Source organism: Agelaius phoeniceus, chromosome 9, assembly GCF_051311805.1.
Source record: "Agelaius phoeniceus isolate bAgePho1 chromosome 9, bAgePho1.hap1, whole genome shotgun sequence".
NCBI lineage: Eukaryota > Metazoa > Chordata > Aves > Passeriformes > Icteridae > Agelaius > Agelaius phoeniceus.
In genome coordinates, this window is record NC_135273.1 from 14,110,299 (window position 1) to 14,134,820 (window position 24,522).

Sequence of the window (24,522 nt, forward strand, 5' to 3'; positions counted from 1 at the left end):
TGGTCAAGGTTAGCCTGGACACCCTGGCTCTGCTCCCTAGTGCCACCCTGACCCTGTCCTGCCAGCCCTGGCTGTTTGCTTGCCAGGATCCTTCCCCTGCATTGTCCCATTGTCATCCCGGCTGCTTCTTAGTGTGGGGTCACCACCTCCTTTTCCTGGTGCTTCCCCTCTGGAAGTTTAAGCTTGTGTCTCCCCTTGAGCTAGGTGGGACAGTCCATGGAGGGGAACAGTCCCAAGACTACCTTCATGGCCACCATGGCCTGCCCTGGTGGAAACAGTGTCCTTCTGCTGTGGGAGGCTGTCACACCCATGGGACAGGGCACCCCAGGATGGCCCTAGGAGCTGCCCAAGAGGGTGACAGTGACGTGTAGCTGTCCGTCCCTCCCCCAGCTCCTGTGCTGGTGGACGGTGCCCAGCGCATTAACTGTCCCAGCACAAGGCAGTGTTGGCCTCACCTTACAAGGGGGGAGTTCTCAGGAGGGTTGAACAATGTTCCTGCTGCTGGGAATAGCTGCCAGCTCTGCCTGTTGGCCCCACGTGAGGCCACTCTCCTGCTGCCAGGCTGCCATGTGCTGTGGGGGAGGCCAGGCAGCCTCAGGGACCCTGGCAGAGCTGCTCAGAATGTTCCACACCTGAGGTCATCCTCTAAAGCAGCACAGAGGGGCTGTGACTCCTGGCATCCCATGCTGCCTGCTGCTGGCTGAGAGACTTGAGAGGACCCATTGCCTCCCTTTGGGGTGGGCAGCCCCCCCCCAGGCCCCCACCTTGCCCAAGGTGCCAGGGAACCTCGGGCACTGTTGGTGGCTGCTGCAGCATCTGATTGGACAGAGATGGGAGCCATGGGAGCATCTTGCTTGCCCGGGATGGGTGGCACAGGTGCCATGCCTATGGGGTGACCCTGGATCATGTCCCTATTCTGCTGAGCCTCTCTTGACTGGCTGTCACAGGTTCTGCACACCGCAGCTCCCCATAACAAGCACAGATGTCCTGGTCAACCCAGGGTGTGTGTGTGGGGGGGGTGTTCTTTAAGAGAGTGTGGGGCTGGAGAGGTGAGTCAGGGACAGAAAGCAGAGGGTGAGCTCATGGCAAAGCTGCCCCAGTCATGTGGAGCAGCCACAGCTGTTGGTGCCCTTGGGCTGTGGGACAGAGGGGCCAGCAGCATAAAGCCCCACGGCCAGCAAAGCCGCCGGCAGCACCGGGAGCCAGGACTGGGAACTCCCTGCCCGTGGTAGCAAGAAGAAGAGGACACATCCAGCACAGGACTGTGCACTGCAGGCAGACATGGAGCTGGATGTGGAACGGGCCAAGGAACTCATAGAGCAGAAGCTGGCAGAGGAGGAGGAGGAGGAGGTGGGTCCACAGGGCAGGGGAACCTTCCTGGGCTGTAGTAGGAACCCCCATTGTACTCTGTCCATGCTTAGGGACTCGGATATGAGGAGGCTGGCACTGACCTTGCCATCCTGGGGGATTATATGAACGTGTCCAAGGGCTCTCAGGGGGATCAAGTTCCCAACCCGGCAGCTCTAGCCCATGGGGCAGAACAGAGCAGCCGGCAGGTGCCCAGCTTACCAAGCAGGGTGGGCAGACAAGCTCAATCCCGAGAGCTGCCAAGCACCCCGCAGACCTCAGTGGCGAGTGGAGCCATGCCCAGAGCCACCTTCCCCAGCAGGCTGAGGATGGAGGCAGTGGGGCTGCTCTGTGCCCAGACAAGACCATGCAGCACCCGCTGTGCCTGTGCAGAAACTCAGAGGGGATGGAGCACGGGAGCCGCCGGCCGTGGAGCGGATGAACACACCTGAGCTGGAGGAGGAGAAACGCCGTGGGCCCAGGAACTGGGGCCTTGAGGCCATCAAGGTGAGAGGGTTGGGCTGCAGGGTGGCCAGGGGTGGCTGGTCACAGGCAAGTCAAACGGGGCACTGTGTGTGCTCACCAGGGCCAGGAGAAGGTGCGGAGGAGTTCAGTGGATCTGAGGCGGGAGATCATCGACGTGGGGAGCATCCAGCGGCTCATCGAGCTCCGCAAGCAGCGCCGGCAGCGCCGGGCAGAGCGGGCAGCCACCCCCGAGCCCACTCCACCACCTGAGCCCCTGGAGATTGTACGTCAGGGGTCCCAAGCTGTGGGAGGGGGCTGCTGGGGTAGGGGCTGGACCACCCACAGGCCAGCCCCCGGGTCATCCTGCCATTCAGGGACCTCTCTGGGGAAGCAGGGCAGGGGGCTCCCATGTTGTCCCCTCTCCTGCACCCCTGTGCTGCCCCAGCCCTGAGCCTGTGGCATTGCCAGGAGGGTCCTGTGGAGCCAGAGACCTTCCTGCGAGCTGCTGTCCAGGGCAAGATGCACGTCATTGAGAAGTTTCTGGCAGATGGTGGCTCCCCTGACACATGTGATGAGGTAGCATCCCTGGCAGCCTTGGGACAGGGCTGGAGGTACAGCCAGACTGGGCAGAGGAGGATGCCTCTGTCTGCCAATGTGCCACCCTGTCCCCCAGTTCCACCGCACAGCCCTGCACCGCTCCTCGCTGGAGGGACACATGGAAATCCTGCAGAAGCTGCTGGACACTGGGGCCACTGTTGACTTCAGGGACCGGGTGAGGCTGGATTCTGCTTCCAGCTGCATGCTGGTCTGAGCATCTGGGTGTGTTGCAGCCAGAACTACGGCAGGACTGGGGACTCTGCAGTGGGGCAGTGCTGTCCCCATCACAGAAGTGGCTGCAGGCAAGGCTCTGCCAGTTCAGCTCCAGCACGGGGACCTGCTGGGGCGGGGGACAGGCACAGGGTAGGGGTGTCCCCCACCATAACACAGCACTGTATGTCCAGCTGGACTGCACTGCCGTGCACTGGGCCTGCCGGGGTGGGCACCTGGATGCTGTCAAACTGCTGCAGGACCGCGGGGCAGACCTCAACGTGAAGGACAAGGTGAGCAGGACAGAGCAGGTCACAGGGTTGTGCCAGGGGCAGGGGCATACCCTGGAGTACCAGAGCTGACCCTCTGTTGGGTTAGCAGCTGTGGGTGCTGATCCCTCCTGATGTCCATCTCATCCCCCCTTAAGCTGCTCAGCACACCCCTTCACGTGGCCACCCGAACCGGACACCTTGACATCGTGGAGCATCTCATCCACTGCGGGGTGGATATCAATGCCCCAGACAGGGTGAGTGCTGCAGCCATCCAGGCATCACTGCGGGCAACACTGATCCCCCTCCAAGGGCTTCCAGCACCCACGGTGGGGCACATCTGGACACACACATCCCTGCCCCAGGGTGGTTGCAGCCACAGCCAGGTCTGGGACAGGAATGGTCCTCCTTGTGTGGAGATTGGCATGCTGGGGACTGAGGAGCAGTGCTGGGGACAAGCAGAGGGTCCTTGTCCCTGGACCACACTGTCCAGTGAAGCTGTGTCTCTCACAGGAGGGTGACACAGCGCTGCATGATGCCACACGGCTCAGTCGCTACAAGATCATCAAAACGCTGATCCTGCACGGGGCTGACATGATGGCCAAGAATGAGGTGAGTGTGTGGGGCCAGCACCGAGGCCATTTCCTGCCCCCATGTTGCACCACCCTGTGCCCAGCCTCTCTCTGCCCACTCTTGCAGGCTGGCAAGACCCCAACAGACCTGGTGCAGCAGTGGCAGGTGGACACACGCCAGGCGCTGGAGACAAAGGAGCAGCCACAGGGGGAGATGGAGGTCCCTGCATGATGGCACCAGGCAGGGACCAGGGGCTGGGCCCAGCTCCAAGGAGCAGGATCCAGACAAGGCTTGTCTGTGTCAATAAAAGTCAGCAAAGAGCAGCATTTGGCTCCAGGTGGCTTTGAGGTTGGGCAGCCTGCACCAGCGTTGATGGGCCTGGGAAGCTGGGTTATCCTGGGAGCAGGGTTATCTGGCAGCATGATGAGCCCTGCCTCCTCTCACTAGGACTCAAGTATTGGTGACACCAAGTGGTTCAAGGGCAGGACTCCTCGCTGCAGGAGTCCTGATTGCTCACAGTCTTACGAAGTCCCACCTGGGCAAGCTCAGGGAGGAAAAATTCATGGACAACAGTTCAACCTGCGTCCATGTTGTGCTGGAGGCTGGGGCTGTGCCAGAGAGCAGCAGCTGTACCTGTGCTGGACAGCCACTCTGTGGGCTTGGACGGCTTCTTGTCCTTCTGCCTTTCCTGCTGCAGCCGTCCCCAGGGGACAGTGGTCCCTCTGCCCGCATGCTGAGTGCAGTGCTCACTGCTCCCTACAAGGAAATGCTCACTCCGGTTTACAGGAGACCCTACCCTGGCAGCTGGATCAGGTGATCCCTGACCAAAGCCGTGGGACTGCTTGCAATGCCTGGTCCCTCCTTGGCCTTGCAGCCCAGCCCTGTACGAGGCAGAGGGATGGCTGCCAGGGTTGGCAAGCACAAGGGAAAGCCACGGCCGCGGTGGCCAAAGCTCACCTGGAGGGGCGCTGAGCTCCTTGCAGCCGTCCCTTGGAGGGGGAAGAACATCCTGAGCTCATCTGGTGCCACCCCCCCGTGTCACCTGCCCAGCAGGGTCGCGGGTCCCTCACGTGCCCTGTCAAACATTAACAGGCGCGGCAGGCGGCAGAGCCCGCGGCAGCCCGCAGCAGCTACCATGGCCCTCGGCACCCGCCTCGCCACCTCCCTCCGGCCCGCCCTGGCAGCTCTGCACCGGGCAGCCCCCAGGCGGTGCCGGGGGCTCAGCACCCCGCAGGGATCAGAGCCCTCATTCAATCTCGGCGGCATCTTCCCACCGCTCGCCACCCCTTTCTCGCCCGCACAGGAGGTGGACTATGCCCAGCTGGAGGGGAACCTGCGCCGCTACGCCCGCATCCCCTTCCGAGGTAAGCGCTGCCCCTGTCCTCCTCCGTGCCGGCTCCCGCCCGATCCCCGCCTGCCACAGAGGCTGTGCAGGCAGCCTGCCAGCTTCCCAAGGGTGCTCAGCCTCTAGCTGGACTTTGCTCCGTGGCTGGCAACGCCTCGGGTCACCCACCTGGGGCCCTCTGCACGGCACGTGCCCAGGCACACGAGTGTGTCCTTGCACACCCCCAGCACACGCCAGCACGTGCTTGCACACACGCTCCACACATGTGCAGGCCTGCACACATGCTCCACTCATAGCTGCAGGCTTGAACCTATGCAATGCACTCCCATGCACACTCTGAAAAATTCATGGGATATCTATCTGTTGATTGCCAAGGATGGATAGATGATAGGAGAGGAGCTGCAGCCTCACAAGGATGATCCCCAGTCTCCTCTCTTCTGACCAGGAGGCTGGGACTGCAAGGACATAGGCAGGAGAGGGCGCACTGTGGGCTGTGGAGCTCTGCCTGGGTGCCAGCAGCAAAGAAGGGAGTGAGAGTAATGTGGATCCCTGACAGTCCTGGCACCCTTCTCCTGCCCTCCCCACATTTGTGTTCCAGGGCTGGTGGCACTGGGCTCCAACGGGGAGTATCCCTACCTGGCATCCCGTGAGAGGGTGGAGGTGGTGAGCTGCGTGCGCCGGGCTCTGCCCAGGGACCGCTTGCTGCTGGCTGGCTCGGGCTGTGAATGTGAGTGCCTATGTGGGCAGCGTGGGGGGCAGGCAGGGCCATGTGTCCCCCCTGGAGCACCCCTCACCCCTTTGCCTCCTCCCCAGCCACCCAGGCCACCATCGAGCTGACAGTCAGCATGGCAGAGGCGGGGGCTGACGTGGCACTGGTTGTGACACCCTGCTATTACCGGGGGGCCATGACCACTGCTTCCCTGATCCATCACTACACAGAGGTGAGCCTGTCCAGTGCCTGCCAGCCACCCCAGCTGGGGCAGCAGGTTACACACATCCAATGTGTCCCCAGCCCACCCCAGCTACTGAAATCTGCCTGGCTGCCTGCAGGTTGCTGACGCATCCCCCATCCCTGTGGTGCTGTACAGTGTCCCTGCCAACACCGGCCTGGACCTGCCCTTGGAGGCTGTCATCACCCTGGCTCAGCACCCAAACATCATTGGGATCAAGGACAGCGGTGGGGACGTGAGTGGGGCAGGACTTTCCCAGGGCTGCTTACCACCAAATGTGGACCTAAGCTGGGAATGGGGAATTGGGACCTGCAGCCCTTCCCTGGACCCCAGGGCTGCCAGCAGGCACCCTGCAGCAAGGGGCACCAGGTGATGCCTGCCCCAGGGCATGGCATGTCTCTCCCCAGATCACCCGCATGGGGCTGATGGTCCACAAGACAAGGCAGGAGGATTTCCAGGTGCTGGCAGGATCAGCTGGCTTCCTGCTGGCGAGCTACGCTGTGGGTAAGTGCAGCTGCCCAGACTTGGCTGGGGACACTGCCTGGCAGGGGGAGGCAGGTGAGAGACTGGGAGGTGCTGGCTAGGCACAGCACTCGGAGCTGGTTGCCACGGTGTCCTGGTGTCTCTAGGTGCCTCTGGGGGTGTGTGTGCCCTCGCCAACGTTCTGGGTGACCCATTGTGTCAGCTGGACCACCTGTGCCGCACGGGCCAGTGGCAGGAGGCCCGTGACCTGCAGCACCGCCTCATTGAGCCCAACACAGCGGTGAGCGGGCAGAACCCCATGGATGCTGAGGGCAGGGGTGCCAGGCCATGACACAGGCAAAGAATGGAAGTCCCTTGGGCTGCAGGAGGTGGAGGGGTGGTTCAGGGGGACAGGATGGCACAGCATCTTGGCCAGCAAGCCTGGCAAGGCTGGAGGTGAGAAGGTGGGAAGTGCCAGCCCTGTCATGTTAAGGAACAGCTTGTCCACTGGCACCAGGCAGCGGTGCGTGACCCTCCGTGAGAGCCTTGCTGGCTATTTATAGGCAGCAGTGTGTATGGGGGAAGAGTTGGTCTTTCCTGGGTCCTTCATCCCCTATGGAGCGGCCTGTCCCTGCTGCAAAGCCCAATGTGCCACAGAGCTCCTGTGTGGAGTCCTGTGTGCGTGTGCTCTGCCCCCTCACCCCACAGTGGGCGCTTCATGGGCTGCTGCAGCCACCTCACACCCTGCCAGCCTTGCAGCCCCACATGGGGAGGACAGGAGTGATGGCAAGCAAAGGAGCAGGGGCTGCACAGCAGAGCCCAGAGAGCATGCTGCCCCATGGGAGCCAGGAAGCCTCCATGCCCTCCCTCTGTCCCACAGGTCACCCGCCGGTTTGGGATCCCAGGGCTGAAGAAGGCCATGGAGTGGTTTGGCTACTATGGAGGTCCCTGCCGTGCACCCCTGGCCCCTCTGAGCCCTGCCCAGGTTGAAGAGCTGAGGAGCACCTTCAGTACCAATGGTTGGTTGTGAGCTGTTCTCCATCTGCCCCTTCCCACACTGGGCAGGTACAGGAGTCAGGGATGCTGGGAACTGGGGACATTCTGGGGACGCTGGGAGGTGGCCAGGAGAAGGCTGCCATATTACTCTTCCCTGTTGGACATGGCTGGACTGGGCAGACTGGGCAGAGGAGGGCAACCCCAAGCCAGCCTGCATCCCTGCCAGCCCCCAGGGACCTGTTGCATTCGCCTGGGAAGGGGTGGATCCTTGTGCCATGAATAAACCTGCAGTCTCCTCTTTGTGTCTGCAGTCCTGTCTGTGCAAGGCACCCACTCCATCCCTGCTCCCAGCAAAAAAGACATGGCACAGGTGTTTGGCAACATGGTTTACTCAGCTGAGGCCCGTGCAGGCAGCAGCACAAGGCAGGGTCACAGCAAGGCACAGGGCCCGGTGTGGGCAGAGACTGGCAGGGAGGCACAGCCCCTGCACTGGGCAGTGAGGGCTGCCAGGACCCCTGTGCCACAGCCAGCCAGACCACACTGGGGGTGAAGGTGAGCATGCAGTGGGGAGGTGAAGGATGCTTGTGGGGGGCAAAATGGGGAACTGTGTGCCCCCTGCCTGCCCCGTCACCATACCTCTATCCCCGCTCTGCCCAGGCCTCCTGCTCCAGCCCTGGCATTCCATGCAGCCCTGCTCATGTCCTCACTCCAGGCTCCAGCTGATCCTTCTCCTTGCTCACCATTGCTGCCATCCTCACCAGCGTGCAGCAGACATGTGCCAGGCTGGGCATTCCCCAGTCGCTCTTGGTGGGGATGCTGCTGCTGGTGTCCCCAAGGCAGTGGGTGGATAGATTGGCACAGGGATGAGGGGAACACAGCCCATTGGCTGGCCTGAGAGCAGGCTGGGTTCTTTGGGGACACAGTGTCACTGTACCCTGGGCATGCAGAGGGATGGCCAGTCACCCAGAGCTGAGGGTGCAGGCCCAGGGTGCATGCCTGGGGTGCCCACCCTGCCTCCAGGACCAGGGCAACAAAGTGAGCCAGGAGCTGCCCCTCTGGGGGCACGTGGTTCAGTCAGCAGCTTCCAGCCAAGGCACCCTGGCAGTGGGGTCAGGGACCAGCCTCTACCCCCCTGCTCCATCCTCTGCAGCTGGCTAGCAGCTGTAGTGGTCCACAGTCTTCCTGGGGGGAAGAGGGGCCAAGCCCCTGCCACCCTGTCCTTCTGCTGCTCCAGCAGGTGCCAGGGCTACAGCCAGAAAGAGAAGGCACCACGGCTGCCCCAGGGCACTTGGGTGGAGAGCGGAGAATCCCATCCCCTCCAGCGGCAGGGGTTTGGCAGGAGGACGCTTGGAGAGGACGAAGGGCAGGGAGGGGCACCCAGCAGTGCCACATCCCTTCTCCAGGGCCAGCCAGTGCCCAAGTAGGGGGTCCCTGCTCTGGTGGGAGGGGATGCAGGCTCCCTCACGCTGTCAGGCTGTGGGCAGACTTGGAGGCGCCCTGGGCCCTCTGGATGATGGCCGTGCACTTCTCCCGCCGCAGCAGCTTGTTGTTCTCAAAGAATCCCTCATTGCGGGGCACGCCGTGCGAGCCATCAGGGAAGGTCAGGAGACCTGGGGAGGGGAGGGAAGGGCCGGGAGTGAAGAGGCAGGGAGCTGCACCCAGCGGGACGGGGCCAGGGAGGTGCTGGAAGGGGCTGTGCTGAGCAGGGGCCATGCAGCACTCACCGAAGCCGTACACGCGCCCGCCTTTGAACTCGCCCTCAAAGGTCATGTTGTCACAGCGGGTGAAGACCCCAACGCCATTGAACTTGCCCTGCACAAACTCCCCCTCGTACCTGTGTGGGAGGGTTTCCTGAGGCAGCGGCTCCCCACGGCAAGGGGGAATGCCCAGGGAGGTGTATGCGGGAGCGCCGTGCCCACCTGGAGCCGTCGGAGAAGGTGAGCACGCCGCAGCCATGGAAGAGCCCGTTCTCAAAGTGCCCCACGTAAGCAGTGCCATCAGCAAATGTCAGCTGCCCGATGCCGTGCCTGCGACCTGGGTGAGAGCAGAAATGGGCAGCACTGGGCAGAGTGGGACCTGCCCCAGTGTGGAGCTGGGCAGAGATGTGGGGTTTGTTGTCCCCCAGCACAGGTGGCACCATTCCCTCCTACCTTCTTTCCACTCGCCGCGGTACTCCTCCCCATTGGAGTAGGTGAAGGAGCCTTTGGTGAGGGTCATGGCAACAGCCTCCGGCACAGCAGGACAAGAGCTGGCAGGGAGAGGCACAGAGAGCTGCTGGGCAGGGAGAGCAGCTCGGCTCACCCAGAGCCCTTGCATCCTCTCGGCTCTCAGAGAGGTGGCTGCCTGCCCTGGGGACAGCTCTGCTAGGGCACAGCACAGATGAGAAGGTGAGCCCAGCTGCCCTGCCCAGGCTCTGAAACCCCAGCCACCAGGTTCGGGTTGCTGCCCGCCCCACTGCAGGGCTCAGGGAGATGTGAGCCCATGGGGGTCACAGCCCTGTGAAATGTGAGTGAGTGGCAGGAAGGAGTGTGGCACGAGCTGGCTGCCTCCCTCATGGCACTCCAGCAGAACCCCAGAGGTCCTGCACTGTGCAGGCTCAGGCCAGGAGCCATTCTCAGCTTTGCTGAGGCAGTCCCAGACAGAAACAAGTGTTTTGGAGAGGAGATGGATTTGCTGGATTGTGTTCAGGGGAGTACCTCAGGAGAGGGAACAGAGAGCTTGTGGAATTTCCAGATTCAGCATCAAGAATGGGCAGAGCCGGTTCACCCCCAGGGATGAGAGGACACTCCTCCCAAGAGGGACAGCAGAGATAGGATCCTGGGGCTTCAGGGCTTCACTCGGCTACCCAGGCTTTGCAAACCTGTCTGCCAACAGCAAGCAGCCCCTGAAGCCCTGCACACCTCACAGAGCACTGCCACGCAGCACAGCTCTCCCCAGCACACAGGGAAGGCACCAGAATAGAGACAGCCCGGCAGGTGGGCTGGGCGCTGCCTCTCCAGCAGCTGCCGGTGCAGCTCAGGCAGTGCCAGAGATGGAAAGGAGCTTCCAGCATCCAAGCGGGGTCTAACCGCTTACAGCCGGCTGCACATCACCCAAAAGGTGGGTACTGAACCACGTGAACCAGCAGGACGTGGCAAAACAGGAGCAAAACAAGAACTTGCCAGGGCTTTGTGTCAGAGAAATGGCCCCAGCCCAGGCGAGCAGCGACTGAACAGTGCTCTCTGCTGATGGGAGGCACCGGGAGCGCACCGCCGGCTCCCGCCCTGCAGCCTGCCCAGCCGCGCCAGGCGCAGGAGAGGGTGCTGCCGCGGGCTGTGACACGGCCAGCACGGCCTGTGACACTTCAGCCGGAGGACAGCGCCCCAGGAGCGCTCCAGCCTGCCAGGAGCCGGGTCCGCCCGCGCTGGGCTCCCGGTACCCCGAGCCCGCACCGCGTACCGCGCCCGCCGCAGGGAGGGGCAGCGCGCCCCGCACTGCCCGGATCGCACAGCGGCCGAGGGGGCACGACCCCGTTGCACCACACCACACATCCCCGGGCCGAGGCACGGACATCCCGCCCGTGCCACGCACCCACGGGGGATGCGCGCACACCCCGCCTGGGCAGGGTGGCCGGGGGCGTGACCGCGCCCACGGGTGATGCACCCACACCCCGGTGTACCGATACCCCGTCGTGTCTCTGTTCCTGTGAGCGATCACCCACACCCCGCCGTGTCCGTGCACCACGGCTGATGCACCCGCACCCCGGTGTGTTCATGCACCCACGGCTGACACACGCACGCCCCACCAGCGGGACGCGCGTGGCGATGCTCACGGACCCGGTGCGTGCCCAGGAGCGGGGCGGGCGGGGCGGGCGGCGCAGGGACCCGCGGCCCGCGCTCACCTGGCTCTGCGCTGTCCGCCTACACCGCTCCCCAGCAGGTCCCGCCGAGGGGCGGTGGCGCCACCGCCCCTGCCAGCACCCCGCCCCGCCGGGCGGTGCCGCGCCGCCAGCGTCCATCCCCACTCGCCGTTGGCTGTTTCCATGGCAACCGCTAGCAACGCGGCTGTTAATTGGCCAGCTGCGCTGCACGCCCTCGCCGGCCGCCATCTTTGTGTGGGGCAAGGAGCTCGACACAGCGGGCGTGGCTGCAGAGGGGCAGCGCCACCGCCCTGCTGCCATCTTTGTGAAGGGCAGCAATGGGCACGGCCACTCCAGAACGTCCATCTTTGTGTAGGGCACTGGCCGCCAGCCGCCACGGCGGGGGTGTACGGGGGGCGAAGACACCATGGCCTCCCCGAACGAACGGCTAGAGGCTCGAGAGGTTCCGACCTAGCCCCAGCGGTATCATGTCCGCAGCCGCGCCCGCGGCTCCGGCCGCAGCGGCCGGGCTGGGCGTGGCGGGACGTGGGGCGGAGCAGCCAATGGGGTGCGGCGGGGGGCGGAGCAGCCCCTGGGGCGCCGTGACGCGTTCGGAACCGGAAGCGGCGGCAGCGGCACGGCGGGGCCGGGCGGGCGGCGCGATGGACGAGACGAGCCCGCTGGTGTCGCCGGAGAGGGCTCAGGGCCCCGACTACGGGCTGCCGGGGGGAGCCGTGCGCGCCCTCCCGCCCGCTGCGCCCCCGCCGCCCTCCCCTCCCGGCTCCCCTGGTGGCCGCGACCGCGAGCGGCAGCCGCTGCTGGAGCGCGGGGCGCGGGGCCCGGCGGCGGCGCAGGCCCAGGCGCAGGCCCAGGCGGCGGCGGCGGCAGCGGCGGCGGCAGCGGCGGCCGCGCAGCGGGAGCGCAACGACTTCCCCGAGGATCCCGAGTTTGCCGACGTGGTGCGGCGGGCTGAGCTGGCCAGCGAGCGCGGCATCTTCCCCGAGCGCATCTCGCAGGGCTCCAGCGGCAGCTACTTCGTGAAGGACCCGCAGGGGGTGAGCTGGGCCTAGCCCCGCGTGGCCGACCCCGGGGTGGTGCCGCCCCCGTAGCTCCGGAGGCCTGTGCGCTGAGCGGCACCGGCCGGGCGCGGCACGCTGGGGGAGTGACCGGCATGGAGGGCTGGTAGGAGCGACCGGAGCGGGTCTGAGCCTCCCCGGGGAGAAGTACGTGGAAGCAGAAGCTAGAGTGCGGGGCAACAGTGTCCAAGTGCTGATTCAACCTCTTCTGCGGCTTTGTGCCCAAAGAGGAAGGGTCACCCCCTCCCACAGGCCTGTCCATCAGCATCTGAACACAGTGACTCCAGCCCCAGGGCTGTGACTCTGTGGGCTGAGCTGGTTTTGGCCTGTTTTTTTGAACTGAATGAGATGTCTTCTCTGTGGCTGTGTGGTTGGTATAATGGAGACAAAGTCCTTGGCATGTAGCTGGTCCCCTATAGACCTGGTCGGCTGTGTGGCAGCTGTCTTTGTGCCACTGACCGGATGACTGTGCAGCACAGGCTGGCTTGTCTTGTGACATGCTGCTCCCTGCCCAATTACTTGAGCTCTTGCTGTTTCCTGTGGCTCCCTTGCCACGTGTGTGCTGGGCTGCTTCCAGGGAATCAGGAGTGAGCTTTGTGGTCTCTGATGTGTCCTAGTTTTCCCTCTCTGGGTGAAAGCCGGCTCTTGGAAGCTGTTGCAGGCAGTTCCCAGCTTGGCTGATGGCGTGTGGGGAAATACTCATTTGTGCCACAGCCCACCTCCCTCCTATTGCTCAGTAGGAGTGGGCAGCCAGATGAGCTACTTGGGGATTGCAGGCTGGAGGCTGCCTGGCTGTAGGAGACCCAAACTCAAGGATGGCTGCTAGACCATGAGTGTGAGAAGTCAAAGTCTGTGTACTGCTGGTGTTGTCAGCTGGCAGGTCCCCCAGATTATCCTGCTGCCAGCAAATGTGGTGTGTGACTGGTTGCTTAATTGCTGCCCAGGGTTACCAAAAACATCCCACTGCTGGCACAGGAGAGAGTGCAGCATGTAGATATTGTGAGCAGCAGGGGGAAGATACTGGGGGGAAAGACTTTCTTCTTTGATTATTTCCCTTGAGGCTACTTGGGGCCTGAGCTGTTCCAGGGCTGTGCTGCCCAGCCCCAGTGGTTATGATCACCCCACTGCCAGCTGCTCCCCTGTGCTGGCTGGGCTCTCTCTGCCTTGCTGCTGGCACCAGGCAGACCTGTTTTCCCTGTCAGTGCTGCTCTCGGCACGGGGCTGTCTGGAAAGGGATGCTGTGCTGCCAGGCCTCTGCTGTCTGCTTCCATGCTGTCCCTGCCTGACTGGGCCTTGTTCTGCTGGACTGGTTCCATGGAGCACAGGGCTTCATGCTGCCAGAGCTCCTGACAGGCCTCTTTGTGGGCTTTTATCCAAGCATGGATATATTGGATATATTGACAGTCGTGTGACAGCCGAGTGGGGCTGGTGCGGGGATTGCCTTCCTGCCTGCCTAGGGAAAGTGGCTCCACCATGTGATCTGGACATGGCTCAAGTGATCCTCTTCCCTCAAACCCTCCCTTTCTGTCTTCCTGGTGGACAGAGCCTTGGTTCTGCTTGCTCTGGCCTGTCTTTAGGCCCCTGAGATTGCATTAAGGTTCCCTGCTGGAGCATTGGGACTCATGCTCTACTTCCACATTCTGGCAAGAGCTCAGCTTGGGGAAGCGATGCCCACTCAGGCCAGGGCTAGCAGTAGCCATGGGGAGAAGGTCTGGTTGCATGTGATGCTGAGTCACTCCAGAGCAGGAACTGCCATCCCCCCAGGGATGCCTGACTTGTGGGGACAGGTGGCCTTGCTCCTGTCCCAGCCCTTCTCTCATCTGTGTGCCATGGCAGTGCGGGCTCAGTGGTGGTGCAGTGCCCTGCACAAGGCTTCTGTGCCCTCTGCAGCAGGGGGATACCGACACTGCTGTCCCCACTGTTGGGTTGGTGTGTGTGTGAGGCTGGGTTGAGGGGCTGGGAGTGCTGCTGGTACCAGCTGGTGGCCAGTCTGGAGCTGCCTGTGCCCTCCTGTCCACAGTGTATTCAGAGAGTCAGCCCTTCTGCTGGACTCCCCAGCACAGAGCCCTGGCTCCTCACGGGTCCTGCAGGTGCTTGGCTGTTATGGTCCTTTTCTTCTGCTCAGTTTGAGATCAGCTCTGTTCAATTTTTGAGCCAGGGCAGGGATTGCTATCCTGTCCCTTTCCTGTGTGAACATAATGACCAGTGATGAGCAGTAGCTCTCCCCCGCCATCCAAAGGTCACTGGAATGAGACTGATGTGTTTACCAGGAGACTGCATCATCATTGGTGTTTTTTGGGACTCATGTTGGGTATAAAGGTCTCTGGGGAGCACTGTGCTCTTTTGGGATGGGATACTGGCTGGAGAGGGCTTCTTCCCAGCTCTGGGTACCTCCCTCCTGGGAGCTGTGGAGTTTTGCCTGGTCCCAGGAGGCTGGTTATTATCCTAATGAGGAGCAGTTCTGGACCTGTTCCTTAGTATCCCCGCTGTGGGCTGAGGAAAGTGTCCCAGCTCTGCCAGTTCCTGGACTCACCCCTCTTCTCTCCCACTCACAGAAAATCATTGGCGTCTTCAAGCCCAAGAATGAGGAGCCCTATGGGCAGCTGAACCCCAAGTGGACCAAGTGGCTGCAGAAGTTGTGCTGCCCATGCTGCTTTGGGAGAGACTGCCTTGTCCTCAACCAGGGCTACCTGTCAGAGGCAGGTGCCAGCCTGGTAGACCAGAAACTGGAACTCAACATTGTTCCCCGCACAAAGGTGAGGGGACAGCTGCTGGGGGCTCCTTCTGGGGAGCCTTTTGTGTGTTTCCACACAGCTCTGCTTGCACCTTATCTTGTGTCACTGCTGACCTAGGAGATTGAGTGCTCTAGAGTAGGACTGTTATTGCTCAAACCGTGGGGATCCTTGTGCTGGGCAGAGCTCTGGGAAATGCTGTGTCTTTTCGGGCAGTCATGTGATTTGCCAGAGGCCCCTGCTGACTGTGCTCATGTCCCTGCAGGTGGTGTATCTGGCCAGTGAGACCTTTAACTACAGTGCCATTGACAGGGTGAAGTCCCGAGGAAAGAGGCTGGCCTTGGAGAAGGTGCCGAAGGTTGGCCAGCGCTTCAACCGCATTGGCCTGCCACCCAAGGTAGGGCTGCCAGCCTCCATGCCTGCCTGTTAGCACTTCCCCAGCCTCTGTGGCCTTGTGTAATGCAGCCTGTCCTTGCCTCAGGTGGGCTCCTTCCAGCTCTTTGTGGAAGGCTACAAGGATGCAGACTACTGGCTGCGGCGCTTTGAAGCCGAGCCGCTCCCGGAGAACACAAATCGGCAGCTGCTGCTGCAGTTTGAGCGGCTGGTGGTGCTGGACTACATCATCAGGAACACAGGTAGGACCAGCTGCCTGCCACTGGATGCTGCTGCTCCTTCATGTCCTACCATGCTGCAGAAAGGGGTGGGAGATAAGGTCTCCATGGCTTTTCTCTGCACCTGAAACTCCTCTCCCCTTGGTTGCTGCCAGGTGACATCTGCCTCTAGGCAGAGTGCAGCTGCTGGGCTGCTCACCACCTGAGGCTCTGGCTGCTGGCCAGTTTACTGGCAAATCTGTATCTACCATGGTGCTCAGGTGAAAGTTTGCCAACTGTGAGGATCCAGGGACATCCAGAAACCCAGCACCTAACTGTGCCCCTGTATATCCCATTTCACACCGTGTTTCTGAGTTTCTGCTAGGGGTTGCACTCTGGGCTTGCAGGCTGACCTTTCTCTTGGGAGCTGGCGATATGTGGACCTCTAGGGCTGTCTGTGAGGGGCTTGATGTGGCTTCCCATGCCTGCAGCAAGTTTAAGGGCTCTGGGAGTTTGTGCCTAAAATGTGTCTGTCTCACTTCTGGGTCAGAGGAGGAATAATCTTCTGCCCAGCCTGGTGCAGGGAGGCCCTGGTGCTGACACAGCTGCTTTTATCTCCCTGCAGATCGGGGCAATGACAACTGGCTCATCAAGTATGACTGTCCCCTGGACAGCGCGGGTGTGCGGGTGAGTGGCTGCTCCTGGGCAGGGGCAACACAGGGACTCTGCTTCTGGAAGCTGCCAGCTTGGCAGGCAGGACAGGAATTTCCCATCTGGTTTGGGTTGCCAGGTGTGTTGAGGCCTGATCTTGTCTCCTGGGCCTTTTGTTACCATTTGCGTTGGTGACTTGTGGCCTAGTGGGACTTTGTGAGGGTGTAGCTGAACTCTGTGGGGGAAACTGGTGTTGCTGGACCTTGGAGTGAGGCCTGGGGGGTAAACAGCCTTGTCCCCCTTCCCACCCAAAGCAGACTATGCTTCCCTGTGGTTAAGGTGCCATGCTACAAGCAAGAGGCTGCTGTGCCTCTGTGGTAGCCAGGGCAGAGATCCTGACAGTGGGGAGTAGGAGAAGGACTGTTCCTGCTGGGAGGACCTCCTTGTGACATGCTTCACTTCCTTCCAGGACAGCGACTGGGTGGTGGTGAAGGAGCCCATCATCAAGCTGGCTGCTATAGACAATGGTTTGGCCTTTCCCTTGAAACACCCGGACTCCTGGAGAGCATGTGAGTCCCTCAGGCTATGCCAAGGCACCATGGCAAGCCACACAACTCCATGCTTGGGCATCCTTTTCAAGGATTGTAGAGGAGAGGGCTAGGGCTGTCTCTGCAACTTCTGGATTCATGGGCAGCTCCTCAGCAGAGAGGAGATGTAGAAGGCAGATGCTGGACTCTGTGTCCCAGATTCAGGGAATCTAGCACCCAGGGGCACATGGCACCATGTGTTACATTCCCCAGTTCTAATGTCTCCTGCTTTCTTCCACAGATCCGTTCTACTGGGCATGGCTGCCCCAGGCCAAAATACCCTTTTCACAGGAGATCAAGGACCTGATTCTTCCCAAGATCTCAGACCCCAACTTTGTCAAGGACCTGGAGGAAGATCTATATGAGCTCTTCAAGGTGAGCTGGAGGAGTAGTGGAAATGAAAAAAAGCAGGAGTGGTATTGGGGAACTCCCTGTCAAGGTTGCAGGGACAGAGGTGGTCAAACTCCTGACAGTGTTTCTAGGCTGAGACACAGCAGGGTTATTCTGCCAGAAGCTGAGGATTCAATGTGGGAGAAGCAGGAAACCCATGGGACAGGACAGGGGGTATGGCTTACATGGGGAATAGGCATCTTGTTCACTGCATGAAGCAGTGGGTGGATCTCATTGTGTTCTTTGCTCTCTCTCTTGCAGAAAGATCCCGGCTTTGACAGGGGACAGTTTCACAAGCAGATTGCTGTCATGAGAGGCCAGGTAAGCTGTGCATAGGGAAGACAGATGGGTGAGGTAGGAAGCCTTGTCCTGCCTTTGTGGCAGGAAGGGTGCTGGAGTGGATGCTCTTTGTTGCTCAGGCAGGGCAGCTCAGGCATTGCTCTGTTGTGCCATACAGATCCTGAACCTGACTCAGGCGTTGAAGGATGGGAAGAGTCCACTGCACCTGGTTCAGATGCCGCCTGTGATTGTGGAAACAGCGCGCTCCCACCAGCGCTCCGCCAGTGAGTCCTACACGCAGAGCTTCCAGAGCCGGAAGCCTTTCTTCTCATGGTGGTAGCTGTGGGAGCCGTGGGCAGGGCTTGGCCACCTCGGACTAGCACTGCGAGAGGAGCTGGGCCACTGCTGCCTCCTGTGGCTGGGACTCGACCTTCAGGGTAGAGCGAGCAGATGCGACTGGAGGAACCTGCAGCTGAACTGGAGGAGCCAGGCAGAATGGGCATGGTCCCTCCCCAGCTCCATTGGAGCTTGGTGCCCTGCCTGGGGCAGGGGCCAGGGGGAGGTGTGGGAATCTACCAGGAACTGTGGTATGGCTGGGACCCTGCTCCTGCCTCTGTTCCTTGGCCTGCATGCGGTTCTGAGCACCCCTGCTTGGGGCTGGGATGAACGGGCTACCTGAGCCAGGATCCGTCCAGCCCTTTACACCAGCCACTGGCCCTTCTTTTCCCCACCATGCCAGCTGCCAGGCTGGGAAGGCCTTTAGTAGGTGATACCCCCTCCATTTCCCTGAGGATGTGCTGTACTCCTCCACTGTCCCTCCAGTGCCCCACCCCCGTGCACGCTGCTTTCCTCAGGGGGAGTTCCTGCTGCCCACTGGCATAGCGGGGACCACAATGAACGGCTGTTCTCTGGCTAGAAGCTCGAGGAGGGGACATAAGAGGGACAACACAGGGGACTGGCTTGGATGCACTTAGACACTAAGGCAAAAAAGGTGCTGGCTTGTCCCTGTGAAGAGCAGGTGGCTTCGCAGAGCTCTCCCATGGGAGCTCTCCCCTTTTGCCCCAGTCCATTTCTCCTGCCTGCTCTCCATAGCTGCTCTCGCTTGACTTTCTTTCCTCTCCCAGCAAGCTCCCTGGCTGCTGTGCAGCCAGCATGGTGCCAGCCTTGTCTGTGCCTAGGGACCCTCTGAGGGGCAGGGGTTGCCAGGGAAGGGCTGGAGGGGCTCTTCTGCCACATGGGTGGGAGCACTGGGGGGCCAGCATGGACTCCTGGCTGCCCTGGAGCTGACAATCTCGCAGGCCTGCTGTGGGTGGGGAGGCAGGGAGCCCCTCTTACCAGCAGCTGCTGAGCTTGTGTTGTATAAAACAGCGCCAGGGCTGCTGCCTGCACCTGCTTGCCTTGAGCTGTGACTTCTCAGGCTGCTGGAGAAAGTCAGTGTTGGGTCTTGCTGTTCTGTTAGCTCATCTTTGGGGAGTGAGAGGGATGAAGGCAGGTGAACCTGGAAGGCAGAGCAGCTGCCATGTCTCCTGCAATGGGGAGGGGACTCAGCACTGGCTGTGTAAGCACAGAGGGGGCAGCAGTGGAGATCCCAACTACCCGGCCGGGCCCAGCTGCATTTGACTGACCCAAAATGTATTGTTCTAATGCACTGTAGAAATGTATGTAATGTATTTAAACCATGCAACGGTCTGAATAACAGAGCTGCCATTCAGCTGGCTACATCTGTGCCTCTGCAGCACCCTAGAGCAGGTCGGGGCTCCTCAGCCCATGGCTGGTATCCATGTGTACCTGCACAGGATGCACTAGCCGCCTGCAACTGCTGGAGCGGCTGCAGGACAGAGTTCCTTTCCTGTCTGCTTATGCTGGACATTGAGGGCAACCAGCTGTCTCTTGGCATCCTGTGTCTGCAGATCCTGCTCCAGTCTCTCCTGAGCCCAGTGGCTCTTGGAGAGGGAGCTCTGGAGGCTGGAGATAAGGCTGCCCAGCTGCTGCTTGTCCTCGAAGTGGTCACATTCAGACTGCAAGGCTGCTTCCTGTAGCTACTTCTCCTCCTTCAGCCACAGGACCATGGCCTGGAGTTTTGTTCTTTTGGCAGCGAGTCTGAATACCTCCTGTTTCAGCTCCTCCAGCTTCAGAATGTTCCCCATGACTTCTCCGTTCTCCTGAGTGCTACACTCTTCCAGCTTGGCCAGCTGGTCTTCCAGCAGAGAATCTTTCCCTGGAGAATCTCTATTCTCTCTTCCTAGTGTTCTTTCTCATGGAGGGCAGCATGTAGCTTGTTCTTCAGTTGTCCCTGTGACTGTGCCATGGCAGTTACTGTGTGACTGTGCACTGGAACAAATTGCCCAGAGAGGCTGTGGAGTGCCCCTCACAAGAGATATTCAGGAACCATCTGCATGCGATGCTGTGACATCTGCTCTAGGATGACCCTGCTTCAGCAGGGAGGCTGGAACAGATGACCCACAGGTCTGTTCCAACCTCACCTGTAGTGTGGGGCTGTTCCCCTTGCACTAGGTGCTGTACAGCAGCCTGGACCGTGGTTCTGCCACTCAGGGATGGGCAGGACACAACCAGAGCCTCACCCAGCCACCACTGTCCACCCTTTATTAACCATTCATTGCACCCTGCCCAGTACACTTAAGGTCCTTGGAAGGCTGCTCGGCGCGGCCCAGCCGCTCAGCGCTGCTGCATGGACCCCGAGCCCGTCCTGGCCCCGCAGTCACCCTCCAGCTTCTCCGCGATCCTACGGGCAAGAGGTGCGTGTTAGCGGCGTGGCCCGGCCGCACTTACCCCGGTTGCCCCGCCTCCGAGACCCGTACCTACCGAAGGTGTTCGAAGCGCCGTAGCGCGGCCATCCCACCGCCGGGCTGGGCTGTTCGTCGTCGCCGAAGCCGCCGCAGGGCCCGCGCCATGCGCCGTTGGCCCGCGTACCGCCAGACGAGGCGGGCGCGCTCCTCGGGCCGCTCGGCCCCGCCGCTCCGGAACAGGCTCCGCAGCTCTCGCAGCCCCACGCCCTGGAAGATGTTGGCCGAGGCCCGCTTGCGGGCGCGGGCTGCGGGCGCCGCCCGTCCCGGAGAGTCGCTCACCAACGAGGCCGGAGTGCCCATGGCCCTGGCCGCTGCGGGCACCGAACAGTCGGCGTCAGGCTGCGGTCTCGCCGCCCGGTCCGGTCCGCCTCCCCCGGGATCCGGCGCGGATGCCCAGTGAGGAAGGGGAGGCGTCGGGTTAAGGGCGGTCCGGGATGCCGGGCAGGGGGCCAGCCGCACAGGCGTTGCCGCCCGGGAACGCGGGAGACGCCCCGGCTCGGGCCGGGGCACGCAAGTCCGGTCCCGCCCTGCCCGGGGCGCTGGGCCCCGCCGTGACCCACTTTCGCTCCGACGCTGCCCCGCACCCACCGGCCCCTCGCACAGACCTGGCGGTGGCGACTCCGCCTGGTGCCCGCTGCGTTCCCGGACCCGCTTCGCGCCACCGCGCCGGGGTCCCGCCACAGCCGCGCGCCCCATTCATTCACCGCTGCGTGCCGGCCCCGCCCCCCGCGAATGCCCGCCCGCTTCCCGCTGCCACGGCCAATCGGCGCCGAGGGGCGCGGCTGCCCCCCTTCTCTAGGAGTCCACGTGGCAGATGACGTCACGGGCGGGGTGCGAGGCCTCGCCCCTGGGCGGGGCCCCGCCGCTCGGCACTCCGAAGGGAATCCCAGATGACGTAAGGGGAACCCCGGCGCGCGCCCCCCGCCGGCCGCCGCATGGGGTCCCGGTGCGCTGTCCCTGCGCCCCGCCGCCGGCATCGGTCGCCGTCTGCCACGTCCTCCCGCTGCCCCTCGCGCCCCGCGTTGTGGCCCGCCCTGGCCGCAGCGGGACGGGAGGGGCGCGGCGGCCCCTGCCCGACGGCGCATCCGCGGCGGCCCTCGGGTATCCGATGGGCTGGCGGGAGGTGCGGCGGGGCGCGGAGGCGGGGCGGAGAGGAGAGGAGAGAGGCCCCGCGCGGGGAGGACCTCTAAGTGCCAGATGTTTGGCAACAGCCAGGGAGGAAGTCGCTGCCGGGGCCCTGAGTCCCGCCCGAGCCGCGCCGGAGTAGGCAGGGCCGCGCCATGGCCCGCACGGCTCCCCCGACAGTGCCGCCGCCCCCGGGGCCGCCGGCCCGCGGCTCTCTCAGCCTCCATCGCGCCTTCCTGCGGAGCCCGCTGGGCCTGCTACGCCTGGGGCAGCTGGCTCTGGGCGCTGCCTTCTGGGTGACGGTAGCGGCTCATAAGTACGAGGGGGCGGCCCACTTCGCTCTGTTTGCCGCCGTCCTCGTCTGGCTCCTCACCCTGGCCCTCTTCGGGCTGAGCCTGCTGGGGCGCTGGGAGCTGGTGCCCTGGTTGGGCTCCCGCTGGCTCCTCACCAACCTGGTGCACGACCTGGCACTGGGTGTGGGGCTCTACGCAGCTGCCACCGGCATCATGGGTCACAAGGCCAAGCAGAGAAGCTTTTGCAACCTGCCGGGCTACAGCCAGCACTGCCTGTACAGTGCCTACCTGAGCGCCTCCATCTGCGGGGGCATCACTGCCTGCCTGTACCTCTTCTCCGGGCTCTACTGCCTGTTGCGGCGTTGCCAGGACCAGCGAGACATCATCTGACATCCCGTGCCACTTGGCTCCCCTTCTCAGCCGCAGACAGAACACAGCCTGTCTTTGGGATGAAATGACCCTGCCACCCAATCCCCTCCTGGCTGACTGCACTGCAATTCCTTCAGAGACTCCTGCACAGACAGATGGACAGACAGAGGCCTTCGCCGCGCACGGCTTCCCCTGCAGAGCACCGAGACAGCATGGACACCCAGCCACTGCACAGGCCCTTCTCCCAGCCCTGGACAGACATAGGCTACTGCAAGTGGAAGGACCCAAATGGAGAGCCCCTAAGAGGGATACCAATCTTTGGGAGCCCCCCTAGGACTCAAGCCAAAATCCCCTGGCCCTGGTCTTGCAGATGCTGCTTGCTCAGGTGGGTGCTGACTTTTCCCTGGGGTAGAGGGGGGACTGGCCTGGGGGAGCTGAGCTGGGGGCAGCAGTGCCTAGCGGAGTTGGATGGGCATAAACCCCCCTGACCTGCTGGCAGCCCCGTCTTGCCATTCCAGCTGCAAGGCGCCTCCACAATTCCCTAAGGGAGGCTCTGAACTTGGCTTCCCCAGCCTGGGCCCCTCCTTCTGTCTGGCCTGAAAACATCCTTGATCTTATTGGAGCCCCAAAGGGCTCAGCGCCTCCCTGCCCTGCACTCGAGGGGTGTAGAGATACCCAGTACTGCACAGCCAGATCCAGCATCACCCCAGTCCAGTTTGGAGGCTGAGCAGGGCATCAAGGCCTTCATTGCTGCACAGGGAGGGGAAGGACAAGGGGAGCTGTAACCTGTTCTGTGACCCTGGGCAGGGGGTAAATCCCTCAGCTGTGGAGTTTGTGCAGTCCTGGGATGGGGCCAGGTGCCCCAGAGGTTGAGGGGAGCCAGTCATGGGGTTGTTCTCTCCTCCTGCTGTCCCTGCAGAGAGGTTTGTGGCTCCAAGCCACCAGAGCCACTGAACCAGCCTTGGGGCCAGACTACTCCAAAAGGGACAGAAACAGCCTCGCTGATGGTTCTGGAGACCAGCCTGCAGCCCTCCCTGTCTCTGCCGCACTTGGTTTATCATCCTGGAAAATCTTCATCTCTGGACTCTGTGGGACTGGGCCTGGAGACTGTGGTGAGGTGGAGGGGAAGGGTGAGCACTGCAGCATGGAAGTCTGTGCTGGCACTCTGGCCATGGGGGAGCTGGGGCCAGGCATTGTGGGAGCACAACCTATCTTGGAGAACAGAAGAGGAGAACACTGGCACTGGAGCCAGCCCAGCCCTGGACCAGCCTCCAGAACCCACCAGGTGCCAAGCCCTGACGACGCCATGTAGGGCTGACTAGAGAAATGGGCACCTAGAGACAGAATTTTTGGAGCAGTGCCTCACTAGGGCTGCTCTGCCACAAGCCCTCCTCACCCTGCCTGGAGGCAGGTCTCTATTGCTCCCGGTTCAAGGGAGGGTCTGCTCCATTCTCGGTGTAGACTTAGATCAGTGAGATGGGTGTCCCCAGCAGCTGGCCACAGCTGCCTGTTCCCTGGGGTTCCCTGGCACCTTTTTTGAGGTGTAGAGGAGCAGCCATGGTTCAGCTGGGGCTTGAAGGGGTCTGGGATTGGTACTGGGTCACCATTTCCATCATGATGTGCTGTCCCAGTGCATACCCCATCATGCCCCAGGCCATGTACCCCTTCCTTGGGCAGGATATGCTGTCTGTGCCCTGTGTCAAGGCTGGTCCCTGACACCACCTGCCCCTGCCTTACTCTGGTGCAGCCCTTGGCCCAGGCCATCCAAAATGCCCTCGGTGCTTCTGCCACCACAAGTGCCTTCTGGCTTTCTGCAGCCCTGTCTGTCACACCAGCTCTATCCCCCCACAGCCTCCTTTCAGGTGCCAATGGATTCACCTTCCAAATAAAGCAATATTGGCGCTCACTGGGTATGTGGGGCTTTGTGCTGGAGCTGGGATCTGCTGGGTATGAGGTCTGAGCTGAGATCACACCCAGCTCTGTAGCCCTGCACCCTGGGGCCTCTCTGCTTGGAGTCTCTGGCCATAATCATGAAGTCCTGGCGTGCTCTGGGGTCACAGGGAGACTCCCTCATGCTGAGCCACTGCTCCTACTAGAGAGGCTTAAGCCTCTGTCCCTGGGGACAGGGGCTATCCCTGGCCCTGCTGCATGTCCAGAGACTGGGCACAGCCTGATGCTCGCATGGGGCTCTGGACAGAGCAGAGGAAGGCCAAGTGCCATGGCTTTGGTATGGGATGTACCGAGGACAGGATGTAGTTGCATTCCTAAGGGCTTCGTCACTTGGTGCTGAAAGGGCCCTCTGTCCCAGGGCCAGGGCACCATGGGCAGTCATGTACACACTGACTTGCCCCTTGGTGGGCCAGGGGCCAATGGAGGGCTGCCTGCATCTCCCCAGCCTGGCCGCAGCTCTGGGACACACTCTTGGGACAGAGGTGAGTCTGGGACCTGGACCTGCAGCTGGGGTGTCACTGGGTCCCCAGCCTTGTGCCCATGGGACACATGCCCTGTTCATCAGAGGCTGCAGGCAGTCGGCAGCAGCACTGTACCCTCATTGTCCAAGAGCCAGCACAG

The 24,522-nt window shown here is 62.2% G+C and overlaps 6 protein-coding genes across 7 annotated transcripts; 4 read left to right on the forward strand and 2 right to left on the reverse strand.

The window, feature by feature from the left end:
* The first annotated feature begins 17 nt into the window (after positions 1 to 17).
* Positions 18 to 3,697, forward strand: ANKRD2 (ankyrin repeat domain 2). Its single transcript, XM_054637784.2, is given in 10 exon segments — positions 18 to 1,217; positions 1,219 to 1,350; positions 1,741 to 1,854; positions 1,934 to 2,095; positions 2,281 to 2,388; positions 2,486 to 2,584; positions 2,814 to 2,912; positions 3,047 to 3,145; positions 3,402 to 3,500; positions 3,588 to 3,697. Coding segments are annotated over 10 exon segments (1,152 nt in total). The 5' UTR covers positions 18 to 1,082; the 3' UTR covers positions 3,693 to 3,697.
* Positions 3,698 to 4,308: 611 nt separating this feature from the next.
* On the forward strand, positions 4,309 to 7,493 carry HOGA1 (4-hydroxy-2-oxoglutarate aldolase 1). Its single transcript, XM_054637794.2, has 7 exons — positions 4,309 to 4,825; positions 5,405 to 5,533; positions 5,620 to 5,747; positions 5,857 to 5,991; positions 6,164 to 6,260; positions 6,386 to 6,519; positions 7,099 to 7,493. Exons 1-7 carry the CDS (start codon positions 4,309 to 4,311, stop codon positions 7,246 to 7,248), a joined length of 1,290 nt encoding a protein of 429 aa, XP_054493769.2. The 3' UTR covers positions 7,249 to 7,493.
* A 92-nt stretch (positions 7,494 to 7,585) lies between these two features.
* On the reverse strand, positions 7,586 to 11,186 carry MORN4 (MORN repeat containing 4). Its single transcript, XM_054637792.2, has 5 exons — positions 11,095 to 11,186; positions 9,365 to 9,462; positions 9,134 to 9,248; positions 8,939 to 9,048; positions 7,586 to 8,824 (listed from the first exon to the last, which is right to left on the reverse strand). Exons 2-5 carry the CDS (start codon positions 9,429 to 9,431, stop codon positions 8,676 to 8,678), a joined length of 441 nt encoding a protein of 146 aa, XP_054493767.1. The 5' UTR covers positions 9,432 to 9,462; positions 11,095 to 11,186; the 3' UTR covers positions 7,586 to 8,675.
* Positions 11,187 to 11,446: 260 nt separating this feature from the next.
* PI4K2A (phosphatidylinositol 4-kinase type 2 alpha) lies at positions 11,447 to 19,068 on the forward strand. Its single transcript, XM_054637783.2, has 9 exons — positions 11,447 to 12,107; positions 14,684 to 14,884; positions 15,126 to 15,257; positions 15,342 to 15,495; positions 16,076 to 16,137; positions 16,571 to 16,670; positions 16,930 to 17,063; positions 17,340 to 17,399; positions 17,536 to 19,068. The coding sequence occupies exons 1-9, from the start codon at positions 11,541 to 11,543 to the stop codon at positions 17,695 to 17,697; spliced, it is 1,572 nt and encodes a 523-aa protein (XP_054493758.2). The 5' UTR covers positions 11,447 to 11,540; the 3' UTR covers positions 17,698 to 19,068.
* An 879-nt stretch (positions 19,069 to 19,947) lies between these two features.
* Positions 19,948 to 20,886, reverse strand: AVPI1 (arginine vasopressin induced 1). Of its 2 annotated transcripts, XM_077183000.1 has the most exons (3): positions 20,770 to 20,886; positions 20,181 to 20,475; positions 19,948 to 20,100 (listed from the first exon to the last, which is right to left on the reverse strand). In XM_077183000.1, the coding sequence occupies exons 1-3, from the start codon at positions 20,858 to 20,860 to the stop codon at positions 20,034 to 20,036; spliced, it is 453 nt and encodes a 150-aa protein (XP_077039115.1). In that variant the 5' UTR covers positions 20,861 to 20,886; the 3' UTR covers positions 19,948 to 20,033. The 2 variants fall into 2 exon arrangements, with proteins under 2 accessions (XP_077039115.1, XP_054493760.1); XM_054637785.2 differs by having other exon boundaries at positions 20,181 to 20,860.
* Positions 20,887 to 21,444: 558 nt separating this feature from the next.
* MARVELD1 (MARVEL domain containing 1) lies at positions 21,445 to 23,857 on the forward strand. Its single transcript, XM_054637793.2, has one exon. The coding sequence runs from the start codon at positions 21,445 to 21,447 to the stop codon at positions 21,970 to 21,972; it is 528 nt and encodes a 175-aa protein (XP_054493768.1). The 3' UTR covers positions 21,973 to 23,857.
* The last annotated feature ends 665 nt before the right edge of the window (positions 23,858 to 24,522 follow it).

Bases quoted from the DNA above. Each gene is read 5' to 3' on its own strand.
- HOGA1 (XM_054637794.2), top strand. From the start codon at position 4,309: ATGCCTGGTCCCTCCTTGGCCTTGCAGCCCAGCCCTGTACGAGGCAGA. The intron at 4,826-5,404 runs GTAAGCGCTGCC...TTTGTGTTCCAG, and splicing joins CGCCCGCATCCCCTTCCGAG to GGCTGGTGGCACTGGGCTCC. The intron at 5,748-5,856 runs GTGAGCCTGTCC...GGCTGCCTGCAG, and splicing joins TGATCCATCACTACACAGAG to GTTGCTGACGCATCCCCCAT.
- MORN4 (XM_054637792.2), bottom strand. From the start codon at position 9,431: ATGACCCTCACCAAAGGCTCCTTCACCTACTCCAATGGGGAGGAGTAC. The intron at 9,249-9,364 runs GTAGGAGGGAAT...GCTCTCACCCAG, and splicing joins CCGCGGCGAGTGGAAAGAAG to GTCGCAGGCACGGCATCGGG. The intron at 9,049-9,133 runs GTGGGCACGGCG...CCTCCCACACAG, and splicing joins ACCTTCTCCGACGGCTCCAG to GTACGAGGGGGAGTTTGTGC.
- PI4K2A (XM_054637783.2), top strand. From the start codon at position 11,541: ATGTCCGCAGCCGCGCCCGCGGCTCCGGCCGCAGCGGCCGGGCTGGGC. The intron at 15,258-15,341 runs GTAGGGCTGCCA...TCCTTGCCTCAG, and splicing joins GCATTGGCCTGCCACCCAAG to GTGGGCTCCTTCCAGCTCTT. The intron at 17,064-17,339 runs GTGAGCTGGAGG...TCTCTCTTGCAG, and splicing joins ATCTATATGAGCTCTTCAAG to AAAGATCCCGGCTTTGACAG.
- AVPI1 (XM_054637785.2), bottom strand. From the start codon at position 20,860: ATGGGGCGCGCGGCTGTGGCGGGACCCCGGCGCGGTGGCGCGAAGCGG. The intron at 20,101-20,180 runs GTAGGTACGGGT...TCTTGCCCGTAG, and splicing joins CGGCGCTTCGAACACCTTCG to GATCGCGGAGAAGCTGGAGG.
- MARVELD1 (XM_054637793.2), top strand. From the start codon at position 21,445: ATGGCCCGCACGGCTCCCCCGACAGTGCCGCCGCCCCCGGGGCCGCCG.